The following is a 19,301-nucleotide window of genomic DNA, read 5'->3' on the forward strand; positions in this document are numbered from 1 at the left end:
CTTTTATTTTGATGTTTCTCCTTACATTCGTAATAATAATTATCGATAACACAGAAAACACAGGGATGTATGTCAATAAGTATCGTTATTTTCTGGGATTATTTTATAATCTCAGATTTTGGGAGAGAAATTTTGTATGGGAAATCGCGCTTTTTAATTACGGATTGGAAGTTAAGCGCGAAGAAGTAGATCATCTAATTATATGTGAACGTATTATAAGAACACTAAGAAACTAGCTAGAAAAAAATGTATATGCATGACACCTTGTGCAATCAGCTGTGTCAGCTGGTTTTGTAAGGAAAGGAGTCGGAAAATATTATTTAATATTTTGAAAGCAAGTTACTAAGTTGATTACACAAATACAAAATTTTTAAGTATAATAATAATATGTCACAACTGCGACGAGAAGTAAGTGAGGATATTTATAGAACCGACACTGTTATTCAATTATAAACTTTAAAAGGCTTTAAGGGCATTTAAAAATCTACATCGCGCTAGGCAATTCGTGTTTCAAGGGGATACACAAACGCTGGAAGCTGGGCGCAAAGAGATAAACGAACACTTTCGGAAAAATTGCAATGAGACAAATGAAAATGAAATTAAAAAGGTTTAAAAAAATTTGAACGTTTAAATTAATAGTGCCATTTAAAAATCTTCATAATGCAGATGATACAGTTAGCGAACGATGTCAGCAAAGAATTACGATCAAACGTTATACAAGCAGTACAGGAAAAAGGAGACGTGTTCCGTAAGTTGACAATTTCGTTCTGCTAATTCGTTTTATTATATTATTATTTACTGATTAGATTTACGTATCACAGAAGAAACAACACGGTTGGACAATGTTGTTTTTAATCCAGACGCAATAATAGAGCAAATAACCCCACGTAAAGGCAGGACTGTTAGTGGTGCTTGCGGAGGGCAGAATATTGCAGACGATAAAATAATCGATTCTAAGTAACCTTTACAGTAACATTAATTTAAATAAAATTCCGTTCTACTCGTCTTTAAAATTTATATAACCATATTAATTAAAAATCGACTTATTTTATTTCGTATGCTTTCTTTTACTTTTATGAGACTTGCTTTTAGCCTTTTTCTTTTTTACTACTTTATTTTTACGTTTCTGCCGTTTTCCTTTAGTAGATGAATCACTTGATTTTTCATTGCTGGTACTGGTGTCTGTGCTGGATGATTCACTTTTCGACTCGCTACTGGAGCTATCGCTGTCATCACTTGATGATGTGCTTACTCTTCTACTGCGCTTCGATTTATATTTAGATCTTAATCTGTCATCACTTCTTTCTGAATGTCGTTTCTTATCTAGTTTACTTCCATTACTTCTGGGGTCAACATAATCCCGCTGTCTAGTTTTATCGTGAGTATATCGTTTGTCTGATGATTCTGTATATTTGTTGTGTCTTTGTCTTTCTGGTGAATACTTTTTCTGCAGTTCTCCACTACGACTAGGCGACTTTCTGCGTAGATGTCTGCTGCTTTCATCAAATGATCGTTCTTGTCTGCGCCAGTGACTTTCATAATTCGAACGATCTCGTATATATCTGTGATTATCTCTTCGATGACGTTCCCTGTCTCGTTGCTCACGGTGACGCTCTTCACGTGCTAAACGACGCTCGGTTGAGTTCATACGATTCGTGCGCTCCCTTTCATCTCCATTTCTATCTCTATCATTCGTTTTCTGTTTTTTGATAGGCTCCCGTAAGTTATCAAACTCACTGTTTTTCAACGAACCTTCAACTCCACGCCCTTTCCCCCGCCATTTCACTTTCGAGACTGACTGAGAAAAGTCCACATGTATACGACGATCGTCAATTAGTACGTTATCCATTTTAAAATAAGCCGCCTCGCACGCTTTCTGATCCTCAAACTCAACAAATGCATACTGCAATGAGTCGCCTGTTTTTCTATCACGAATTACTTCACAACTTTTTACTTTACCAAAACGACTAAATATTATTTCTAAATCATCATCGGTTGTGACTGGATTCAATTTACAAACGAATAGCACATTCTCTGGTGGCGCCATTTCTGCATCGGGCAAATCACCAACAATCTCAAGAATGGTTGCGCGTGCTTTTGCCTCACGCTCGGCGAGAATCTCTTGTAATTCTGCTGCAGTTTTATCATCTCCATCATTAATATCCTCATCTGCTGCAATACGACCATTTTGTAAGCGTTCGGCAGTGGGCGACGGCGACCGACTTGGCAATCTTAAATTACGTGGGTCTGGAAAAGGATCTTCTAATATGACGGTGTGAGTAATACGAATATCTTGATACGGCCGAAAGTTTTCATCTACAATGGCCTCATTTAATTTCCTAAGCGTCTCGTGACCTGTAATAGTGATATACTAATTAGGTATATATAACACTATAATTTCATAGTTTTTGCTTACCTTCGACCACTTCGCCAATAACACAGTGTATACCATCCAAAGAAGATAAATTTGGTGCCAATGTGAAGAAAAATTGTGACCCTACTAAGTTTTTCCCAGCTGAAACCAGCGACAGAAGTCCAGCAGATGCATGATAAATCTTTGGTAATGCTTCTGCTTCGAAAAATCGTTTTCCAACTCCGTCTAATTCACCCCAAATCGAACTACCGCCATTACTCACACCAGTAGGATCACCGGTTTGTGCAATAAAACCTCGCTCGATAGTATGGAATAGATTATAATTGTAGTATTTAATTTTGCATAGCTTAATGAAATTCAAAGAAGAAACAGGGCGTTCGTCCACAAATAGATCGACTGTAATATCACCTATCGTAGTTTCAATAACTATAGACATTTTTCCTGCATTTACTATAAAATACCAAAAAGACCAAAATTAGATTCGCAATAAAAGGGAAAGAAAATTGTAACGTAGATGTTAAAATACTGCATGACGTTGTAAAAAAGCAGGGTGACAAAATAAGTCAAGGCGAATTGAGTACTGAAGGTGGCGTCTTCCCAAAACAGTTACTTTATTTCTCGCTATTTTGTGAAGTCTGACGTCAGACTTCTTTCCAATACAAGACAAACAAACAAAAGACGGAGAAATTATACTATGTTTGTGAAAATTCAGATAATGCCTTGGTTATATTGTGATTTATCAGATTTAAATCAAAGAAACGAATGAAAATGAAGTGTCGCGTATTAAATTATGAAAGCATAAATAAATATATAACCTCCAAATGCAGTTTTTTTGCGTTTTTATGCGAAAGGCACGCTGGAAATTGAGTGTGTGTATGTTTCTTCTGTTTCGTCTACTCTTCCTCTTCACAAACAAGTAATTCCCCTTCCTCGAGTTTATATATTCATTGAGCCTGATGATACAGCGAATTCGGAAGGCGCGACTTTGTATACTATCATCCTTGCAAAGAAATGGTGTTCCGTTAACACGGTGTACATAATACGAATGTATAAGCTTATAACCAAAGCCCCCTGCTTCATGCCGTTTTAAATATAACAGATATACAAAAACAATCAAATTAAGGTTTTCTAATGAATTAAATCCAAACAAACAGGTATTTAGCTCTTCATTATCTTTTAGTAGCGTGTTCATAGGATTATTCAGCTCAGTAAACTAACTCTAACAATTCGGATTATTATTATGGGCAGCACTGATATTAAACTTTTGTTTTGGTAGTATGAAGATGAAGAAACATTAACAATTTGTTACATTCTTTTACAACAATTGTTGTCGAAAATGCATTCGGGAAATTTAAAATAAAACTCAGAATTACTCTATTTCCAGAAAAATAGAAAAGTAGATCGTTAAAAAAACGAAAGAAAAAACGCAAGGTAGCTAGTTTACCAATATGACTTTTAATAGATTTATTATCCCTATCATTGAACATTTGATGTATGCCAGACGTTCAATATAAATATATTTTTATATTGCCTCGCGATCCATATTGATGGATTTAAAAACTTCTAGAGATTTTGCGATATGGATCACAATCCATCAATATTTCATGTTGCAATGCAGTTAATATTGAACGTCTGACAATGAGTCGTTCCGTCTGTTGCGGCAACGAATTTGACTGATAGGAAAATATATTATATATATTTGAATCGAAGGCGCCACATTCGTGCCATACGCCAAGACGGAATGCACAAAAACTGGCAACTTTCTATTTTTGGCGTACATCAAGTGAAGCGAAAATTACAACATTTTAAAGGACACCAATTTTGTGTCACGCAAATTTTTATCCCGATTTTTAAGTTGGTCTACAATTACGTTTTCATTATAGTTGGTTCTACGTAACCGCACCGACCCGAATTCCCCATATGGGGAATGTGTATGCTGCTACAGCAACAAATAACAACACCATAAATTATATTAAAACCTACTCTCCCTTCAATAAGCATTCAATATAGATTATATTTCACGTCCAACAAAAACCTGGTTATACACAACGAAGTATAATATTTTCTTTCAGGACAAGAACATCTGGTTTTTTTCATATGCGGCAATACCTTCAATGAAGCACCATAGTCCGTTTTACATTTTACGTCAGTCCAACGCGTTGCCGCAACGGACTATTGGTATTGCCGTATTAGAAATCAAAGATAATTTAGAAATTAGGGCGAAACAAATTTCAAAAAAATGTTACTATTTACCATTGGATCTGCATATTTTGGTATTTAAACGTCTTTTGGTTATATAGAAATCAAATATATAAAAAAAGTTCCTAATGGAAAAGGAAAATACATCCGAAAGTGCACTAAAGCCCTCTGAAAAAAATTCGGAAAATGAAACTATTAAGCCGAAAGGAAACGACGCCACAACCAATGATTTTTCCTATAATCCGTCGGTCCATCCTGATGGCGGTGACCACATTGATGAGGATTTGACACGCATGCGAGGTGACGCTATTGGCAGTACGTTATACAGTGAACGTTTTGTGCTTTCCACATTGTTGAAGCTGACTAAAGTAGAGAAAGAACTCGCACAAAATGAATCATTTGAAAGCGATCTATGCTCTGTTTGGGATATGACAATTGAAAAGGATGTTGTGCTCCTTCTATTGGAACATAATGTGTTGGACCTCTTTGCTCATTGTATCAATATAACAGAAGATAAGCGTTTAGTCGAAATTTTAGTGGGAATTTTAGGTAATTTGTGCAATTTTACGGATGCGCGTAATGCTCTTGTTGAAGACACTACCCTAATACAAACACTGCTGGGTCTAACAGGCTGCTCCGACTCACTGACGCTTTTGCAACTCACACGATTGTTTTCGGTTGTATTTATACATGCAGATCGTTCAGCAGCACTGAAATGGTATCAACACATTTGCTTTTGTCCAGAATTTGTAAAAAATATTACGTTTATACTAAGCAACTCCTTCAATGAACACCTACTACGTCAGACTGTCGAAACACTGAATGCCATACTTGCAAAATTTGCTCTAGTGGAACATGATACACAAACGGAGAAAGGTAAAGATTCTAAAAGTGTGCAGCCGCTGCCAACATTTGAACAGCTCTTTGTGAATGAAGCTTTAATAAAAGCTACAACGGAGGCATTCACAGCATTATTGCCAAGAAATGATACTACCGAGTTGCAAGAAAATGAGGATGACGACGATGAAATCACGATTCTACCTACGCAGAATACTCATAACGTAATGCAAATATTCTTGAATATCCATTGCATTTTGACACAATATGGTGATCATTCTCAAAGTAGTTACAAACCGCATACCGAATCGCTAATGCATTGCCTAAGTTATATTCTTGAACCGCTATGCAATCCAAAGCACATACAACATTTAAGCAATCGTGAACAGGACTTATTGGATAGTATCAATGATATTTTTGAGGTAATTTTTACACCTTTCAATGTAAATTATTTTAAATAAGTTCATGTCTGATTATCAATATCGTTATATTTGCAGTCACTAGGAGACCCTTTTGATGAACGTTGTCTGACATACGCAATACGTATATGGAATCTGATAAGGGAAGAAAATGAACGTATTGCACGAAGAAAACCAGCGAATGATTTTGAAGATAATGCAATTAAAGACGATGACTTCAATTTCGAGAGCAACTATCTAACTTTACTTGATCTTATTGTTCGTATGATCAATGCTGCTACTGAGATACAGTTGGAAAATGTTTTAAAAGATACTGATAACAATATGAAAAATCTGCAAAATACGCTTTGTGTTGACGACAATAATCAACCTAGAAAAACATGCTACAACAAAATAAAAAACATTTTAGAAAATTTAGAGCAAGATTAGCAGGTTCTTATTAAGCGCCTGTGACCCGATTTGTGAGCCAATATTACTATTTCAATAAACAAAACAAACTATTTAACTACAGTAGATCATTAAATAACATTATACATATTATTCTATTAAAATTCATTTTGTTTGGGATCTACCTAGTTGCTCCCGTAGGGAATCCGTCCAAGACAATTTTCCAAGCTTTACTGCGCCACTACTATTTATAGTTAAATTACTTTGCGTATTTGAATTTTTTGCGTTACGAAATAGAGTATTGTTTTTGTCGATACAATCATTCAAATGCGAAAGTGAGCCATCTAAAATTACAATGCGGGATGTCACTTCAATGCCAGATTGTTCTTCAATCCTATCAGATATATTAATTACGGCTTGTTCAACTTCGTTCGCCTTGACAATATTCTCTCCAATCAATTCAGAAAGTTGCAAATTTAGTTTTCCACCATTGGTACGTACCGTAAGGTTACCATGGACTCCAGCTGGCAAGGCAATACAAAATATTAACATTTTTTGACAATGTACAAAATCGCCTACTCACTCATATTTAGCTCTCCATCCTTAAGTACTTCAACTTCAGTTTTTTTGTGAACATTTCTTAGATGCAATGAACCGGAATTGGTTATAAATTTTGACTGCTCCACATAGCAAGAATTCGTCGAAATATCGCCCGTATCCGTCCTACAGTTTAAGTGATCACCCTGCAACTTATCGAATGAAATATTCTGCGAAATATACCAATTAAAAATTATTAAAATTTATTTTTTAGTTATTTCAAAGCATTTACCCCCATCTCCTTGGTCTCCACTCGAGTTACTCTTCCTAAGAGCATACCTTTACATGTAATATTCCCGCCGTTGCTATCTAGTGTTACATTATCTGCTCGAATCTCCTTGGTTTCTATGTTTTTTTGTGCCCGCACCGTTACTTCAGAGCTTAAAATATTTTGGACTTTTACACTGTCGTTAGTTTCCACATAGAGATCAGAGCGGATCGGTACCTCCAGGTTACAATGGTAATCTGTAGCGTCCGCAACTTTATTTATTACAATGTTTACTCGACGCTCATCTTCGCTAACGTCGACTTTCATAATGACTGGACAATTCCGTGTATGTCCACCATGCAACTCAGCGATAAGTACATTTGCATCTGGATACTCGTGTACATCGGCGGCTTTCACACGCAAGTAAATATCGGAATGTATATTTATACGTGGAAAAGGATAAATGTAGCGCATTGTTTCCTGGTGTACTTGTTTGTTAGACGGCATTCCTGACTCACTGCTCATCTTATTTGATTTTACTGATTTCTTGGCATATAAGCGAGTATTCGTGGTCCGTAACGGAGGTGTTAGCCGACGTAGCAACAACATTTCCTACCTTTTCCGTGAAAACTTGCTTTTTGCTATAAATTCTTTTTCGGGAATTTACACAACTGTCAAATTGGATTTCAGCTGATCGATAGAAATGGAAGTAAACAATGAAGAGAATTTAGATGAAAAATGCAAAATATAAACAATAAGCAGGATCTCGAAATTAACCAGCTGATTTTTTCACTATGGGTCCAAAACACAAAAACCAATTACAAGAAAGTGTATTTATTTTTTCTGGAGAAATGTAGCGTATTCTTTACATGTTCCCGAAGCTAGTGCTCCACATTTTTCTTTAGAATAGCAATTGCAGATGGTCCCTTTCATATTCAGTTCGAGTTCGAAAAATTGCTGCAATTTATGTTTAAAAATTGGGACAATTATGTGTAATTGTTTTCTTTCTTAGTAGCCATTGTGCCCAAATAAAATTATAATTCTGAAAATGTTCTCAAAATAAAATATAAAATCTAATTGCGCTGCCATAATTATATATATATATATATATACTGAGGTTTCAAAAAATTATGACAGCAATACGCATTCGAATTTCGATATTACATTTTATAATAATTAATAAGAGGACACACGCTTTTTATCTGTTACATGAATTCATAGTTAATAATACCTAACAAACATTTTATTAGAATTATGTCTATAACCCTGTTTTCTTTGCTGGTATCCATTTTATTTAGTTTTTACTTTGACGTTTTTATTTAGACGCATAAAAATAATGATCTATTACAAAGAAAACACAAGGTTGTATGTCAAAAAGTATGCTTATTATCTAGGATTATTTTATAATCTTAGATTTTGGGAGAATAATTTTGTATAGGAAATCTCGCTTTCTAATTACGGCTTTTTAATCGTGCTTAACTCAAGAAGCTTAACAATGGTAATTTTAATTTTAGTGCTGAAGAATTATAGTTTTAAATTTTGTTTTTTGTTCTCAGGCGGACGAAGGGAGTGTCAGTTGGTCTTTGGCACGATTTAAGGTAGCAGTGGGGAACTACGCCTTGATAGATCAGCGGATATTCTTATTCCGCTGATTAAAAATCATGGAGCCGAGGGGCCAATCATAAAGACGGATTTCTGGCATGCTTATGAATGTCTTTCTGGCAATGGATTTATCCATCAGAAAGTCAATTATAGCAACGCGAGTACTCTATTAGTCGGCGAGCTCCAGTCAAATACCCAGCGTATCGAATCCCACTGGAGGTTTGTAAAGCGTTTTTTCTTAATGCCAACTTATAATCACACCATGAACTTGCCGATGCTGGAATTGAGTATCTTTGGAGGCGTTTCGTAAAAAAAAGCAAAGACCCTTTTATGGCATTAATTAACGCTATAAAATATGGAGGTTGAATTAGTTTTAAAGGTGACACACAGATGGCGCTATTTATCACTTTATCGCGTTGGCAATACTGAATATATATTCATGACAAAGCCTCATCCCTAGGCTTTGTTTATCAGTATCTGTCATTTCGCTGAAGTATAAACAACGCAGTGTTTTCGTGCTCCGAGTATGTCAACTTTCGTGCCGTCGAAACGCAATTTGCGGAAAGCTTTGCTTTTCTGCTTCAATTTGAAAAAAAAATACAGCCCAAGCCCGTGAATTGCTGCAGGAGGCCTACCCAGACCATACTCCGTCGATTTCAACATGTGAGTACTGGTTTCGACGATTCAAAAGTGGTGATTTTCACACCGAAGACAAGGAGCGTCTTGGCCAGCCCAAAAAGTTCGAGGACGCGGAATTGGGGGAATTAGTAAACGAGGACTCGTGCCAAACCCAAGAAGAGCTTGCTGAATCATTGGGCGTTGATAAATCAACCGTCTGCAAGCGTCTAAAAGCGATGGGAATGATCCAAGCATTCCCATGGCAGCCGGTTCTACGTTACCGGAATGACTCGGGTTTTTATTCCCGACCAAGGGCTGCCGCCCCAGTACACTAGCCCTGTCTAGTGCACCGTATTTTACCCTAAACCTTTCGTCACAGGAGCAACTCATTGCAGCCAGTTTGCTCCAAATACTTCTCTTCCGGGCTGGCGTCGAACCCAACCCCGGACCTGAAGTATTTTACTGCTGCATTTGCCACAAACGGCTCCACCCGAACTCCACCTCGGTTAGGTGTAACCAGTGCAACGGGTGGTGCCATCTTAAGACCTGTTCAGGCCTTAAGACTCACAGGGAGTGGTCCACAAGGTATGTGGCCACGTGTTGCTCCCGCCCACAGGCGGTCACCGCCTCTACGGCGACACTGCCCTCAGTGCCGGCACATCACACTGCCGCCACTAACAACACCTCAACGGCCAGGAGCCCCCAAGAGCAACACGACTCCCTCTCCAACCCACAACCCTCCTGCTCCTACCCCAGTGCGGGGACAAACCAGCAGCTCTTGGTCCCCCGCACAGTCTGCTCCGTGTGCCAGTCCGTAGTACCTCGGAACCTGACAACTGTCCAATGCAGTTCTTGCAGTGGCTGGTGTCACTTTCGGAGGTGCTCCGGCCTGCACACCACCCGTGAGTGGACACGCGACTACGTTGCCCCCTGCTGCAGAGCTCTGCACCCGCAACCGCCCACCGTGGCGCGGCCACCCGACAACATCAGGCCACTCCCCATTTTGCGGAACGCACAGCAGGACCAACGCAGACAACATCACGCATCCCTCACCCCCCGAATTACGACGACCCTCCCGCGAAGCTTCAAGCTTTTGCAACTGAACTGCAACGGACTAACGAGTAAGATTGACGAGATAGTCGACTTCATGAGTCGGTTCGGAATTAAGATAGCTGCGGTCCAAGAGACAAAACTGCACGCTAGCTCCCCCCTGATTACCAGGGACGGCTATAACGTGCACCGAAAGGACCGCGAGCGAGACAACGGTGGTGGCCTAGCGTTCATAGTACACCATTCAGTGCAGTATCGTCTTATTGATGAAGGCATCGACCGCAGGGACAGCACCTTAGAACGTCAAGGTATAGCTGTCCGGTCAGGCGATGCCGAGCTCGAAATTTACAATATTTATATACCCCCTGTCACCTGCTGCCCGGCAGGATATCTCCCCGATATTGGTGCGCTCATCAGGGGAGAAAACCGATTGGTAGTAGGTGACTTTAACGCGCATCACGATCTTTGGCATTCAAGCCTGCCAAATGATCGTAGGGGACAGCTATTGGCAGAGCAGATAGACGATTCGACGTTCAGCACTGTAAACGACGACGCCCCCACTAGGGTAGTGGGCAATTGTAGCAGCTCGCCTGACATAACAATTGCTAGCGCTGGACTGATAAATAGCATAACCTGGCGACCTATGCTATCGCTTGCATCAGACCACTTGCCCATTATCATCTCGATCGAGAGACCCGCCGATTTTGTTTCCGCGGATCACCGGTCATATATCAACTTTAACAAAGCTGATTGGACCAGATTCGCGGAATTTACTGAGAACATCTTCGCAGCCCTACCCACTCCCACCGATGTGCGCGCAGGCGAACGCGCACTCCGCAAGGCGATTACAGCCGCCGCGGCTCGCTTCATACCTGCTGGACGGATCCGGGAATTACGTCCCAATTTCCCAGCCGAAGCAGCCGTTATGGCAAACGAGCGTGACCGTCTACGCCAGGCCGATCCCGGGGATCCTCGTATAAAGGATCTCAATTTGGAGATCCGGCAACTGGTCACCCAACATAAGCGGACCAAATGGGTAGAGCATCTGAAGTCCTGTAACTTCACCTCTGGTGTGAGCAAGCTCTGGTCCACCGTAAGGTCCCTGTCGAACCCGACGAAGCACAACGACAAGGTGGATATCACCTTCAACGGTCGTACTTCGTCGGACCCGAAGAGATGCGCGAGCTATTTTAGCCGGCAATTTATATTGCATCCTCCGGTCGACAGATCCAAACGTTGTGCCACCAGACGGCTGCACAAACTGCCCTACAACAGTGCACCGCTTGCTTTCACCAGCGACGAGGTTCAGGGGGCCATCAAACACATGAAACCATCAAAAGCCATTGGCCCCGACGGACTAAACATGCTGATGCTGAAAAAGCTGGGTCCATTGGGAGTAGAATATCTCACAAAGGTCTTCAACCTGTCTATGGCCACTCTCATCATTCCTGATAAGTGGAAATTAGGGAGAGTGGTCCCACTGCTGAAGCCTGGGAAACCCGCCAACCAAGGGGAGTCTTATCGTCCGATAACTCTCCTTTCCCCAGTAGTGAAGACACTTGAGGCCCTTCTACTCCCACTCCTCACTCAACACCTGACTCCAGCCCCACACCAGCATGGTTTCCGTAGAGTGCACAGCACCACCACGGCACTCACCGTCATAAACACCCAGGTAAACCGCGGCCTTAACCAAAACCGCCCCCGCGAGAGGACTGTCCTAGTAGCGTTGGACCTACAAAAGGCTTTCGACACAGTCAGCCACGCCACGCTACTAGATGACATTTTACAGTCGACACTCCCGCCAGGGCTGAAGAGGTGGACCGCGAACTACCTGAGTGGTCGTCACTCGTCGGTAGTATTTCGAGACCAAACCTCAAAACAGAGAAAAATAAAGCAAGGAGTACCGCAGGGTGGTGTCCTTTCACCCTTGCTTTTTAATTTCTATATTTCGAAACTCCCCCAGCCACCAGAGGGAGTCTCACTGGTCTCATATGCCGACGACTGCACGATAATGGCGTCGGGCAATGACATTGATGGCCTATGCTCAAAAGTAAACGACTACCTCGCCAGCCTTTCTCGCTTCTTCACTGCGAGAAACTTAAAACTTTCTCCCACTAAATCCACGGCGACCCTATTTACCACCTGGACAAAGGAGGTCAAGCTGCCACTTCAGGTACACGTCGACGATACCCCAATTCCGACGATAAACAACCCCAAAATTTTGGGAGTCACCTTTGACAGCTTGCTCTCCTTTTCGGCGCACACAACCGCTATTGCAACGAGAGTACAGAATCGCAACAAGGTCCTCAAGTCGCTTGCCGGCAGCACTTGGGGCAAAGACAAAGAAATGTTGCTGTCGACTTTCAAAGCAATAGGCCGACCGGTTCTGAACTATGCCGCGCCTGTCTGGTCGCCCGGAACCAGTGATACGCAGTGGACGAAGCTTCAGACCTGCCAGAATACTGCCATCAGGACCGCGACAGGATGTCTCCTGATGTCCCCTATCTACCATTTACATGACGAGGCGCACATGCTCCCGGTTAAGGAGCATAACAAAATGCTCGGCATGCAGTTTCTGCTTGGGTGTCACCGTAGGCCTCACCCATGCAGACACCTGCTCGAGCCTGAGCCACCTCCCAGGCACATCAGGAGACACTTCCTCAACTACGTGGACGAGATCCAGGACAAAACGGACAGACCTCTCCAGGATCGGACAGTATACAGACAGGCTATTAACGACATTCATCGGGAGACACTTACCACCTTCCTAAGCTCCCGACCCCCGAATGCCGTTATCGGAGTCCAACCACCACCTATCGCAGACGAAGAGCTCCAGCTTCCTCGAGAGTCCCGCGTAATCTTGGCACAACTACGTTCTGGATATTGTAGCAGGTTAAACTCCTACCTATCCAGAATCGACCCCGACATACTAAACATATGTCCTGCATGTGAAGGTACCCCGCACGACACTAACCACCTCTTCACATGCCCCATCAAACCCACTCATCTAACACCTCTCTCCCTCTGGACCCAACCCGTCGAAACTGCCAGTTTCCTGGGCCTACCGTTAGATGAGCTAGACGAAGACGACCGGTAATTTACACTACACTGACAGGGCGAAGATACTGCTACAACAACAACAACAACAATCCAAAAGCAAGGACATTGGGTCCCGTACGAGTTGAAGCTGCGCGACGTCGAACGGCGATTTTTTACGTGCGAATTGCTGATCGAGCGACAAAATCGGAAGGGTTTTTGCATCGGGTGGTGACTGGCGACGAAAAATGGATCCACTACGATAACCCAAAACGCAAAAAATCATGGGGTTTGCCCGGCCACGCATCAACGTCGACGGCCAAGCAGAATATTCACGGCAAGAAAATCATGCTCTGCATTTGGTGGGATCAGGTCGGCGTCGTATATTTTGAGCTGCTCCAACCGGGCGAAACAATCACGGGGGATCGTTACCGACTGCAATTGATGCGCTTAAGCCGGGCATTGAAAGAAAAACGGCCGGAAACGGTAAAAAGGCACGACAAGGTTATTTTGCAACATGACAACGCTCGGCCGCATGTTGCTCAACCTGTCAAAAAATACCTTGGAACGCTTGGCTGGGAAGTGTTACCCCACCCGCCGTATAGTCCAGACATAACTCCCTCCGATTATCATTTGTTCCGGCATATGAGTCTCGATTTGGCGGACCAGCGGTTCTCCTCGTACGAGGCTACCAAAATATGGGTTGAGTCATGGATAGCCAAACAGCGGCCAGAATTTTGGAGAAACGGCATCCGGAAATTGCCCGAAAGATGGGCGAAAGTTGTAGCTAGCGATGGCCAATACTTCAAATAAAATATTTTGTACCGTTTTTTCACAATAAAGCCCCAAATCTTCGAAAAAAACCTTTAAAACTAATTCAACCTCCATTATATGTATAAAGTATAATTAAAAAGATTAATGTAATTAACACATTAATTTTCTCACGACAAAGTTTTTTTGTACATAAACCGCTTAAATAATGATAATATATCTTTCACGTTAATTCTATTCTGTTTAAATTTTTGTTCAACTTTGGTCTAACCGACTTTAAATTTTATCTGTACAAATGTTTTTTTTTATTACATTTTCCAACGGGTTTCCAGAGGTATGTAGGGGGATTAAGCTTAGACTGTGCTGGGGTTGTCACAAGCACCACTTTCCATCCACCATCTCAAAAAGAGTGGCTAAGCATTTCCCCATGCCGCTTTTATCTGGTGACCGTGTCATACAGTTAACATAAATCGCTTTGGAAAAGTTCAGATAGTATGGGTTTATACGTTTTACTCAGCGCTTATTAAATTTAGCTGGAACGTTTCGTCTTTCAACTGTATGTGGTAGAATTCCTCAATCTCTCTCATTTTTATTGGACATTCATTTAGGGAAACTGTTTGTCCACCTATTCTCGAGAGAAACTACTTCTGTGTTCCGAGTCATAACTTTCGTCGGTTTGATATTTCAAGGTTTGCGAAACGGTGAACAGTGTAGATGCATTTATAAACAGAACGTTATATGGTCTTCAATTTTACCAATGCTAGTAATTAATAATAACTTAGTTTAAGTCAATATTCCACAAAACTATGAATTGTGACGAATGACTAATATTTTTTGCAAATACTCGTATAAATGTCGTTAATGAATGAGTGACATTTGTATCTAAGGCTATGTGGCATACACATTTAAAAACTATACATTTCTGAATTATTGACTTGTTGGAAGGTTTGCTTTAAATAGACATATGTAAGTATGTACATATATGTATAGTCTTAAGCAAAATTTATTGTACAAAATAGAGTTCATGGCCTATAATAAAAATAAAAATTTTAATCGGAAATTTCGACATAAATTATTTAGTTTGTTATGCCTATTTTTCACTCATACATGCACATTCTGTTTTTGTGCGGTTGTAACAGCATAGAATAAACCTAAAACATTGGTACTGGAGCGTACTGTGGGATAAACGAAGAGGTGAGAATAGTTAAAGGCTTCGTGGGGCTTGCCTAAACTTACTTAAATTACGAATTTCTCCGTAGTGCAGATCAAAGTAGATGAACCCTCTCATCTTTATGTATTTACCTCGTATTACTATATCCGGTAAATATTAACGTTGTAATCTCATAGATTGATGCCTATATACATATGAGTGTGCATGTCCTTCGGCAATATTAATAAAATTAGAATAGAACAATACCCCTACGCTGGTTTTTATATATTATTTGACTTTATGCATTTCCCAAGACATTTGCCTTGTTCTCTGTTTTATTGTGCAAAGGTACAAATATGGCACTCCTGCTCTTTGTATTCCGGCAAAAGTTAAGTGCAGAGCCATTTTTACAATATAATGCACATTACTCACATCCAATGAATGTAAACAACAGACTTTAGTTTTGTTTACATTCTCGACACTTTTTAAACCAAAAGATTAATGCAATTCAAATTGAAGTAATAAACAAATTTATTATTGTATATCAATTTCCATAAAACCATCAGCATTTGTTAAATGTTGATTTTCTTTTTTCGTGCCTTCTTCTACAGCGAAACTCGGTCCGATTAAGCAGTTTTTCAGTACAGAACCACGCTTAACTACAGCTCTGCTGCCCACAATACAATTTTCAATGTTACAGCTGAATAGGAAAGAGTTTGTATAAGTACATTTATAATTAATCGATATCGTTAGCTCACCCCTCCTCAATAATAGCGCTTGTCATTATTATAGATTTGCTTATAATATTTTTAGGATTAATCGTACAATTTGCACCAAAAACGCTGAAGTTAAGCGAAGTCTTTTCTGACAACTTTGCGCTATCACCTACAGAAATTTCCTTCGTTTGCGTAGAGTTCATAACAGCGTTTGCTGAAATGAGTGCATGCTCTTGTTCATTGAAGAATTGTGGCCAAATATTGCAAATCTATAAAAAAATGCATTTCATTATAAGTTTTATAGTTTGATGCCCATTTACCTTTTGGTTAATCGCGTAAAACATCAGTGTTGTATTTACCCGCACACCAATGCTCTCTTTAGGCGCTACGACTGCATAACACCGAATTAAATCACCATTGTAAGGCTCCTTAATTCGAGAATCGTTGAATAAAGTGGATTTTTGTATGCGTTGCTCGAGTTGTGTGTTTGGTGCATACTAAATTATTGAAATAAAATATTTAGACTTTTATGTGCATATATCGTGATTTATTTATGTATATTAGAGATATTCTTACATGGAAAATATCGTTTTCGGGTTTCGTGCTAACACCCACTTCCGAATGTATGTCAGGCGCAGCAAATGGGCTGCCCGGCTTCTTGGACATTTGCTTTTTAACGATATAAGGTAGGAACTCACCTTTGAGTGTTGAAATGTTTTCTTTCTACAAATGATAAGCATTAAATGTATACGTCTTTGATTAAAAAAACGCTTTATATGTTTGCTGATACCTTTACAAGAAAATCAATTGTCCATTTTTTCATTACGTAAATGTGAGAATCCATCAATCGTGAGAATATTGTAATTTTTCCGTTTTTGCGTAACAGGTGGGAATTTACGTGCACTACCTCCTCGAAATCGCTTGTCGATGCAAGGAGCAGCAAGCGACTAGAATCTGGATGAATACCTATTAGATCACGTTCAGGTTTATGCTTTGTTTTTGGGCCTGGCAATGCGCCATCCGACTCAAAGCCATTTTTAAAAAGTAGCGCGACCAGCGCAGCATCGTGTTGGCGAAATTTGTTGATTAGTGGATATAAACTGACGTTTGAAACTATATCGCAAGATAGCACCAAAAAGTCTGATTTCACTCTGCAGAGATGGAAATGAATGTCTATGAAAACATATTACATCAAACAACATATTATTATATACTTGTCATGTATTAGTCGCAAGCTGTCGGCAGTTCCGAAATCGCTTTCACTGTCAATTACCACAAAGTCAATTTTAATTTTTAGTGGTGTACGTTCCAACGCTTGTTGAATCTCGGAACGTTCACTTTCCAATACCACCACAATAACATCTGTGAATTCCACGAGTAAGTAAGAAGTAAATAAATAGTAGTGAAATTTAGAATATTTACCTTGAAAATTGTGCTGTTGTAACATATTCAATGGATACCATAACAGCGGGTAGGGACCGATGGGCAGAAGACATTTTGGCGAGTCAGCCAACACTTCAGGTAGTCGGGTACCACGTCCAGCTGCCAACACTACAGCCTGAAATTCTTGCGTCACCATTATAAATTATTCGTTACTTATTAATAAAAAATAAAAATAATTAAAAGCAATACTCCACTGCGAAGGTAGTTTTGATGTATGGTTAGGGACACAAAAATTCGATGCGATACGAAATCAAATCGATAAGTTTGCTATTTGATATCGATACTTTGAAAGCAATATTCGTACGGTACGAGTACTCCTACCTATTGCTGAAAACAGTGACCGACGTACGTAGTCCCTTACCGCAGCTTCTAACGAGCACACAACTGAACAAAACTCATCCCGTAGAGAACAATTGCGTTCTTTTAAATACATATTTACACAATACATCGGTTTGTGTGTGTATGTGTTTGGTTGTACCTACACAATGTTGCCATTGATATTTTTGCTTGCACACTTTTTCACACATCCGCGTTATCAGTTACAATTGCAATGCAGCATTTGCAGCATAATTCTGGAAACAGTCACCGACGTAAACGCAGTCCCCTTGTAGGTATTTACGATCAAACTAATGAGAATTCCATGTAAATGAAAAATTACTTCCCTTCCGTTTCGTAGTATCGTAAATTTCAGGATTACTCTCTCACCACACAGTGTTGTCAAACAGGTCCTTTCGAAATCATTTAAAAAATAAACTTGGAAAAATTTTATTTTTGTTAAAATAGCTTAAAAACAATGTTGAATAATGTTAATTATAGATAAATGAACTATTTGCATTTGTTGGTTTTTGGCTTTGGTTTATTAAACAATGAAAAATTGTAACGGATGTGGGAAAAAGTGTGTAAGCTAACATATCAATGGCAACATTGTGTATATAAAACCAAACACATACACACACGAACCGATGTATTGCGTAAATATGTATTTAAAAGAACGCAATTGTTCTCTACGGTATGAGTTTTGCTCAATTTTGTGCTCTCTAGATTCTGCGTAAGATTTTTGGACCTTTGCACGTTGGCAACAGCGAATATCGCAGACGATGGAACGATGAGCTGTATGAGCTTTACGACGACATAGACATAGCGCAGCGAATAAAGATCCAGCGGCTACGTTGGCTGGGTCATGTCGTCCGAATGGATACAAACGCTCCGGCTTTGAAAGTATTCGATGCGGTACCAGCTGGTGGTAGCAGAGGAAGAGGGCGGCCTCCTCTGCGTTGGAAAGATCAGGTGGAGAAGGACTTGGCTTCACTTGGTGTGTCCAACTGGCGCCGGTTAGCACGAGAAAGAAACGACTGGCGCGCTTTGTTAAACTCGGCCAAAATCGCGTAAGCGGTTATAGCGCCAATTAAGAAGAAGAAGGGTCTGCGGCGTCGGTGACTGTTTTCAGCATTAGTGTTGCCCGTCCTATTCACATAAGGTTGTTTTTCTTGCTGTTGTAGCAGTAATACAAGCCCTGTCAGTATAGAGTATTTCACCGGTCGTCTTCGTATCACTCTTGTAAAGGTAGGCCTAGGAAACATGCTATTTCGACAGGTTGGGTCCAGAGGGAGAGGGGTGTTCGATGAGTGGGTGAAAAGGTGGTTAGTGTCGTGCGGGGTGCCTTCACATGCAGGATATATGGTTGATATGTATGTCGGGGTCAATTCTGGGTATGTAGGAGTTTAACCTGCTACAATATCCAGAACGTAATTGTGTCAGTGTTACGTGGGTCTCACGGGGAAGCTGGAGCCCTTCATCTGCTGCAGGTGGGGGGTTGGACTCCGATTATGGCATTCGGCCGTCGGAAGCTTAAGAAGGTGGTGATAGTCTCCCGATGAATGTCGTTTATTGTCTG

The 19,301-nt window shown here is 40.4% G+C and overlaps 5 protein-coding genes across 5 annotated transcripts; 2 read left to right on the plus strand and 3 right to left on the minus strand.

Moving 5' to 3' along the window:
• The first annotated feature begins 272 nt into the window (after positions 1-272).
• On the plus strand, positions 273-1,051 carry LOC128868941 (complex III assembly factor LYRM7). The gene is made up of 4 exons (XM_054111575.1): positions 273-408; positions 464-607; positions 667-748; positions 807-1,051. The coding sequence occupies exons 1-4, from the start codon at positions 388-390 to the stop codon at positions 959-961; spliced, it is 402 nt and encodes a 133-aa protein (XP_053967550.1). The 5' UTR covers positions 273-387; the 3' UTR covers positions 962-1,051.
• Positions 996-2,899, minus strand: LOC128868938 (peptidyl-prolyl cis-trans isomerase sig-7). Its single transcript, XM_054111572.1, has 2 exons — positions 2,417-2,899; positions 996-2,355 (listed from the first exon to the last, which is right to left on the minus strand). The coding sequence occupies exons 1-2, from the start codon at positions 2,808-2,810 to the stop codon at positions 1,049-1,051; spliced, it is 1,701 nt and encodes a 566-aa protein (XP_053967547.1). The 5' UTR covers positions 2,811-2,899; the 3' UTR covers positions 996-1,048.
• Positions 2,900-4,544: 1,645 nt separating this feature from the next.
• Positions 4,545-6,334, plus strand: LOC128866890 (uncharacterized). The gene is made up of 2 exons (XM_054107931.1): positions 4,545-5,832; positions 5,908-6,334. Exons 1-2 carry the CDS (start codon positions 4,702-4,704, stop codon positions 6,256-6,258), a joined length of 1,482 nt encoding a protein of 493 aa, XP_053963906.1. The 5' UTR covers positions 4,545-4,701; the 3' UTR covers positions 6,259-6,334.
• LOC128866891 (uncharacterized) lies at positions 6,046-7,804 on the minus strand. Its single transcript, XM_054107932.1, has 3 exons — positions 7,046-7,804; positions 6,800-6,983; positions 6,046-6,740 (listed from the first exon to the last, which is right to left on the minus strand). Exons 1-3 carry the CDS (start codon positions 7,628-7,630, stop codon positions 6,382-6,384), a joined length of 1,128 nt encoding a protein of 375 aa, XP_053963907.1. The 5' UTR covers positions 7,631-7,804; the 3' UTR covers positions 6,046-6,381.
• A 7,951-nt stretch (positions 7,805-15,755) lies between these two features.
• On the minus strand, positions 15,756-17,647 carry LOC128865988 (translation initiation factor eIF-2B subunit gamma). Its single transcript, XM_054106438.1, has 7 exons — positions 17,387-17,647; positions 17,179-17,326; positions 16,755-17,115; positions 16,541-16,687; positions 16,285-16,461; positions 16,007-16,233; positions 15,756-15,948 (listed from the first exon to the last, which is right to left on the minus strand). Exons 1-7 carry the CDS (start codon positions 17,541-17,543, stop codon positions 15,783-15,785), a joined length of 1,383 nt encoding a protein of 460 aa, XP_053962413.1. The 5' UTR covers positions 17,544-17,647; the 3' UTR covers positions 15,756-15,782.
• Positions 17,648-19,301: the final 1,654 nt, after the last annotated feature.

This window comes from Anastrepha ludens, chromosome 6, assembly GCF_028408465.1.
Source record: "Anastrepha ludens isolate Willacy chromosome 6, idAnaLude1.1, whole genome shotgun sequence".
In the NCBI taxonomy this organism is placed as follows: domain Eukaryota; kingdom Metazoa; phylum Arthropoda; class Insecta; order Diptera; family Tephritidae; genus Anastrepha; species Anastrepha ludens.

Excerpts from the sequence above, each read along its gene's own strand:
- LOC128868941 (XM_054111575.1), top strand. The coding sequence starts at position 388 with ATGTCACAACTGCGACGAGAA. Across the intron at positions 409-463 it reads TGTCACAACTGCGACGAGAA|GCTTTAAGGGCATTTAAAAA; the intron begins GTAAGTGAGGAT and ends AAACTTTAAAAG. Across the intron at positions 608-666 it reads ATGAAAATGAAATTAAAAAG|ATGATACAGTTAGCGAACGA; the intron begins GTTTAAAAAAAT and ends TTCATAATGCAG.
- LOC128868938 (XM_054111572.1), bottom strand. The coding sequence starts at position 2,810 with ATGTCTATAGTTATTGAAACTACGATAGGTGATATTACAGTCGATCTA. Across the intron at positions 2,356-2,416 it reads TATTGGCGAAGTGGTCGAAG|GTCACGAGACGCTTAGGAAA; the intron begins GTAAGCAAAAAC and ends TCACTATTACAG.
- LOC128866890 (XM_054107931.1), top strand. The coding sequence starts at position 4,702 with ATGGAAAAGGAAAATACATCCGAAAGTGCACTAAAGCCCTCTGAAAAA. Across the intron at positions 5,833-5,907 it reads GTATCAATGATATTTTTGAG|TCACTAGGAGACCCTTTTGA; the intron begins GTAATTTTTACA and ends TTATATTTGCAG.
- LOC128866891 (XM_054107932.1), bottom strand. The coding sequence starts at position 7,630 with ATGTTGTTGCTACGTCGGCTAACACCTCCGTTACGGACCACGAATACT. Across the intron at positions 6,984-7,045 it reads TGGAGACCAAGGAGATGGGG|AATATTTCATTCGATAAGTT; the intron begins GTAAATGCTTTG and ends TATATTTCGCAG. Across the intron at positions 6,741-6,799 it reads GGATGGAGAGCTAAATATGA|CTGGAGTCCATGGTAACCTT; the intron begins GTGAGTAGGCGA and ends TTGCCTTGCCAG.
- LOC128865988 (XM_054106438.1), bottom strand. The coding sequence starts at position 17,543 with ATGGTGACGCAAGAATTTCAGGCTGTAGTGTTGGCAGCTGGACGTGGT. Across the intron at positions 17,327-17,386 it reads ACAACAGCACAATTTTCAAG|ATGTTATTGTGGTGGTATTG; the intron begins GTAAATATTCTA and ends TGGAATTCACAG. Across the intron at positions 16,234-16,284 it reads TTTACGCGATTAACCAAAAG|ATTTGCAATATTTGGCCACA; the intron begins GTAAATGGGCAT and ends ATTTTTTTATAG.